Source organism: Osmerus mordax, chromosome 28 (assembly GCF_038355195.1).
Source record: "Osmerus mordax isolate fOsmMor3 chromosome 28, fOsmMor3.pri, whole genome shotgun sequence".
In the NCBI taxonomy this organism is placed as follows: Eukaryota; Metazoa; Chordata; class Actinopteri; order Osmeriformes; family Osmeridae; genus Osmerus; species Osmerus mordax.
Genome location: NC_090077.1, coordinates 6,331,415 through 6,337,414, shown reverse-complemented (window position 1 = coordinate 6,337,414; position 6,000 = coordinate 6,331,415). Strand labels below are relative to the sequence as shown.

General features: G+C 48.9%; 1 protein-coding gene across 1 annotated transcript in view; it reads left to right on the top strand.

Annotated features, from left to right (window-relative positions):
* The window catches only part of aopep (aminopeptidase O (putative)), a gene marked incomplete in the record, with an annotated part of 34,935 nt that overhangs the window by 4,129 nt on the left and 24,806 nt on the right, over positions 1-6,000 (top strand). Inside the window, 2 exon segments of the mRNA XM_067230971.1 lie at positions 4,254-4,458; positions 5,266-5,372. Coding sequence (XP_067087072.1) covers positions 4,254-4,458; positions 5,266-5,372 — 312 coding nt within the window.

Sequence of the window (6,000 nt, the reverse complement as noted above, 5' to 3'; positions counted from 1 at the left end):
GTCCACTGGCTTGAACAGCGGAGGTAGGAGAGGAGGTTCCTCGCTACGACTGCCTCGACATCTCACACCCATCGAGGCAGACATTCCTCAGCGGTGACATCATTCCCAAAGGCCCAGCCCGCTTAGGATGGGACTGGACTCTCTCTCTCCTCCCTCCCTCCCTCCCTTGCTCCCTTCTCCTCCTTCCTTTCCCCCTCTCTCTTACTCCTCTCACCGCTCCCTCTCTCTCTCTCTCTCTCTCTCTCTCTCTCCCCAACACAAATTCACATCTTCTATGGATTCTGTGCCAAACCTGGACATATGGACATATCTTGCATGCAGCTTTGATGATGATGAGGTGTGTGTGTGTGTGTCTGTCTGTCGTGTGTTTATCCAGTACAGTACAGAAACGTTACTTTGGCATGCAGCAGGGCCCGCCGGTCGGCTTGTTAGCAGCCCTCTGAACTGCTAATGTGGAGCAATCAAGTTAACTGGGAGGGAAAGGGCCGCACACAGTAGCATAACAAACAGCCCTAGCCCGGCGTCTCCTCTGCTGCTGTCCATGTGGATGTTATGGATGTGCTCTACTCAACACATCAGGGGCAGCATACCTGCTCGCTCTGAACCAGCTGTGGATCAGAGCCCCAACTTTAGACCTGTGTGTGTGTGTGTGTGTGTGTACTCGTACCTGTGTGGGTAGGTGTGTGGTATCGGTGTGTACATGCATGTGAGTTACTGTTTTGTACAAGTATGTTTGGGAGTGTGTGTGTGTGTGAGGTATTTTTTTGTCCACATCTGTTTGGGAGTGTGTGTGTGTGTATCTGAGTTATTGTTTAAGACACGTCTTTTTTGGAGCGCTTGTGTTTGTGTGTGTGTGTGTGGGTGGGTGCGTGCAGCAAAATGATGCATGCGGAATGAGAGAATGCCACATATGGTCGAGTCTGAACGTGTCCTCATCAGCAGAACGGGCTCCCTTGATATCCTTTTCTGATATTTATTTTGGGGCTGTGATGCGGGGTGCTGTGGGTGGATGGCTGTGGGGGGGGGGGGGGAATGATCCACAACCCTACATGGAGTGGCATTTGGTGTGGCCTCGTGGGGCCAGCCTGGGAACGTAGTGGTGCAGAGTAGATCAGCAGCCGGCCAGGAATGCCAGACATTTGAAGTCAGACTTGTTAAAAAAGGGACGGCGGGAGGAGTTTGGTCAAACAGGCCCCTGTTTCTAAAATAAGCCCACGGAGCGCTATGTGAAGAGAACGGGTTAGAAAAACAGTGGTGGAGCCCCTGCTTTCCAGGAAGCTGAAAGGAGTTTGTTAGCCCTCCATGTCCATGTTTGTGACCCATCGAGGGACACTAATGTGTGTGTGTGTGTGTCTGCGTGTGTGTGTTCTCCTTTGGCACACTCCATCTCAGCTGGAAGGGACAGTGAAATTGTTGATATAGACGGTCTCTCTCTCTCTCTCTCTCTCTCTCTCTCTCACACTCACACTCACACTCACACACTCACACCCTCCTCAATCACAAGCCTGATTCAGTGGTGTCATTGCTGGGAGCAGATCTAGGTCGGGGATGTCAATTACAGGGCTATGATAGGACCCCGCTGCATTATGCATGGAGGTGTCCCACTGGGGAACGGATGGCCCGCAGCCAGGAAGGGAAGATGAATTATGGATGGAGGGGAGGGCAAGGGCTGGATCAGCCAAACACTCTTCCGTTTTACACTAAATCACAAAACTTCCTCCACAAACAGTCTTGAAGTAAAGTTGTCCTCCACGGCTCAGGAGATGACATGACCGTGTTAAAACTTTGTCTTAGGGCTGTTGGTGTGATTGGTCTGGGTCTGTTTCAGGGTGGGATTACAGAACCTTGATTCAGTGTTGGGGCTCAAAGTTCCAGTTGGTCCATAATTCGAGGAACATATGGGAAGAAACAAATTCAGTTGAACGTGGACCAACGTAAACATTCGGTCTGAGATCCTTTCCAGCTCTGCTTGGCCCAATTTCTATAAGCGTATGTGTGTTTGTGTTTGTGTGTATCCGCGGTCATATGGGGATGTGAGTGAGAGAGCGGCCCTACTGTCGATGTTTTTTCACCATGTACGCCCCGCGTGCTGCGGCTTGTCAAAGCTTCTGTTGTTGTCGTGGCATCATCGTAGTGGGTCGATGCTATTTGTCACCATTCTGTCGGATTCCTCCTCTTTCTCAGCAAGTTACGGGCACCGACCTTGAAAGGCAGTCTTTGTGCCCCCCACACACACACACTCCCTTACAAACAGACATGGCAGGAACCGGCAACAAAGGTTTTGCTTATCCAATTGTGGGGAAATAAGATTAGAGCACAAATAAATGGGTAAAGCCAATGTTAGCATTTTCTACCTCACTGATATATTTTTTTTATCTAGCTGCTGTTTTGTAACAAAAATGGAAAGTATCTAGGCATGATAATAATACATAAAAATTAGACGTTATTTCACGTCCACTAAAGACCTGCAGTACAGAATTTACATGTTGGATGACAGATATTACTGGCAATGGCGAGCTGTCTTTCTATCGCTTCTGAGAAAATGGTGGGGTTTCTTTGGCAGACTCAACAACAACCATTTTTATTCTCTCTCTCTCTCTAACTCATTTATCCTGGTCCTCTCTTCTGGATTCGGGTGAGACAGAAAAATGTCTTTGATTGTTGTAAATTGTTGTCATCCTTCTGGAACACTTCAAGTCTGTATTAAGTTGCTGAAAGCTTAAGTTTTTGTCAAAGGTTCATTTGAGGGCACGTGTTATGCATCCTTATAGTACACAGAACCAAATAGAAATCACTGGATGAAAATTGAAGATGGCAAAGCCAGAATGGCCTTGATGGTAGAATCTTTCTGAATACCACTCTGTACTTCAGAAAAATTCTTTGTTTGGTTCCATGACCAGGAAGTCACGACTCCGGTAGCAGTTTTGTGCTGTTTGTGCTTGCAGTCTCAGCTGTAGTGGGATTCATAGCTGTGTGTGAAAGGAAACCACAACTTCTACAGTTGTTGACTATTTTCCTTTGGCAGGCACGTGTCATATTGCGTGCACCGAATATACTTTCCGAACCCCTCCAACCAAATGTTTACGACTCTTTCGAATTGCATAAAAAGCAGTTGCAGCAAGAGAAGATAGAAACACATCAATCTTAATGTCGTTCGCGTGTAATCAACGGAAGAGCAAAGTGCCACCTAAGTACAGGCGCAGAGTATTTACTGATCGTGGCTCGCATTTGTTTACCATTACGGAGGAATGTGATGTCTCGCAGTCTGCAGAGAAGATGCTGTTGCACCTCTATCGACTAAGGGATTTGACGAGAGCCATTTGATGGTTGAAAGCCTCGATAAGGCTGTTGACGGTGTTACGTGGTTAGCAGTGCGAGGTACCGTTTACTCTGAGAAAGGTAGGCTCCACTGTCTAAGCATCCTAGACACTTACTAAGATGCACTTGTTGACACACACACACACACACACACACACACATACACAGTGGCCTGTTACCTCAGATGCCCCAGTGATGTGGGGTTGGTTTGGGAAGAATCCCGCAGGAGTCTGGGAACAGCTGATACAGGGAGGGAGCAGCCCTTGTCTAATGACTCCAAACGACAGTAAAACCAAATGAAAAACATTCAGCCCCGTGTTTTCAATCAGTCGGACGAACGTGGAGATATTTTTAGTCCGCGCAGAGGCTTTTAAAAGTTGCGGCTGGGTCACATGACGCCGTGGAATGCCGAGTTCGTGGCTAGGCGGGTTAGGTGTGTGTCACGCAACGTGTGATAGGCGGACTTGACCCCCCGACTCCTGATCCTGTCTTCCCTCTCTCTCCTCCTCCACTTCCCCTCTGTCCCCCTCTCCTCTTCTTCCTTCCTCCCTCCATCCCTTGTGCCTCCTCGTCCCCCTCCTCCTCCACCCCCGCACTCCTTCTCTCCTCCTCCTACCCAGTAATGATAGACGCAAAGGTCTTTGATCTCTCTGCAGGCTTGGAGGGGGGGGGGGGAGATGTTGACTATGTTGATGCTGGATGACAAACAGTCAAACGGATCTGTTTGCACATGTTATTGTTAGTCGACTGTGTATTCATTCCCCCCCCCCCCTCGTCTCTCTTTCCCTCGCTCCGTCCCACTTTTGTCACTCGCCCTCCTCTCTTTTTACCCCTCTGCTTGTCATCCGCTGCTTCTCCTCTCCTTGTCCACTCCCCCCCCCCCCCACCCCCCTTGTCTCTTTTCCTCTCCCCCTACGTCCCCCTCCTCGTCCCAGCCCACACATGGTGTTCCTGTCTCAGAGCGTTCTGGATGGCGGCGAGGGGGGCCTGACCAGCTCCGTGTGTGGGTCTCGTCTCTGTCACGAGCTGGCCCACTCCTGGTTCGGCCTGGCCATCGGCGCCCGGGACTGGACCGAGGAGTGGATCAGCGAGGGCTTTGCCACCTTCCTGGAGGACATCATCTGGGGCCACGCTCAGCAGGTAACCAGACCAGGAGCCGCTCCCCCTCTCTCGAGACACCGACATTGGTTAGCCAGCCTTGAAACTGAGATGCTGACGTTTCAATGGGACATGAGGGGGGATGTATTTGGATTCACGAGAGGAAAGACCACATAAATGCAGTTTTCCTCATCTATGCAGCTCTTGAATAACTGAAACACAATCTTGTTTATTTCCTACCATGGACACGGTACACCAAGTTGCAAACTTGCCATCTTGTTCCCAGAAATCCCTAGACAACACCTAAATAGCTGGAACAAACAAGGGATTGTTACCTCCATGCCACATTAAAGTTATTGCATAAAAATGGACTGGCTCGCAGAGCCTTGAGACTATCTGTCTCACTTGCTGTCTCTGGTTTCATCACAGGACAGGAGAAAAACAAGCACGACGAACTTCATGTTTTTCTACTTGCTACAGTCCTAATCCTCCCACTCCCACCTCCTCCTCTGTATCTAGAATTACCCAGAAATGTTCTTCTTTTGTGTACGCTCTTTAATCACGTCGGTTTTATGACGTGGGCTTGGCTGTGGGGTAGCAGCCCGGGACTGACTTGTGAGACGGGGTGGAAAAAAACGAAACAGCAGGAGATACTACTTTAAACTGACTAGCAGTATCACCGCATGGTTTCTACTCGTCTTTTCTCCCCTCCTCCTCGCCCCCATCCCTCCTTACTCTCGCCGTGTCCTCTTCCCATCCCTCCATCTCTCCTCTCTGACTTCCCTCCATTTCCATCTTCTCTCTTTTATCCTCTTCTCTCCCCCATTCCCCATCCCTTTATTCTTTCAGTTGTCTGGTCCAGAGACAGAAGAGCAGTCCAAGCTCAAAGCTCTGCTCAGATGGAGACGATTGGCCGATGAGCTTCGGAACTCAGAAGAAGAGCTACAGATCCTCAGGTGAGCCTCTCATTGGTTGACCTGCCTGTCATTCCAATCACCTGATATGACAGATCAGTCAATTACTCGACTGTTAGTCAAGCATTTAGTTGCTTTGTAGCAAAACGGCTTGCATGCCACTGAGCAGCAATTATAGTGAGTATAGTGTGTGTGTGTGTGCGCCTGAGCGCGTACATGTGTGTGTTTGTGTAGCAGTATGTGCATCAGTGTGTGGTTGGTGCCGGGTTTTCAGCTTGCTAACATCACAGAGCATTCCGGAGATTTAAGTGTGGCAGTTGCAATCCTACCTCCATCCAGGTATCCTGTACCATCAGGTCTTTGACAGCCTTAATCTCAAGGTTTTAACACACGGACACACAAATTTGTCTGTTTGACATTGTTGGACAAATCTAAAAGTTTGTCATCCATTTGTTTGGAAATACATGTGTTTAGGTCGGGGGGGGGGGGGGGGGGGGGAGGAAATCTGTGATTTTTTATAATGGTTTACTTTCATAATTTCAATATTCTGCTTTCATGTAAAGAAGGGTAGGGTAAAATGTATTAACATTTTGATTGTGGGTTGATAGACTGTGAAAGGGTTCATGTGGGCCTCAGCCATGCCCTGTCTGGAGAACCTTGACATTCCATG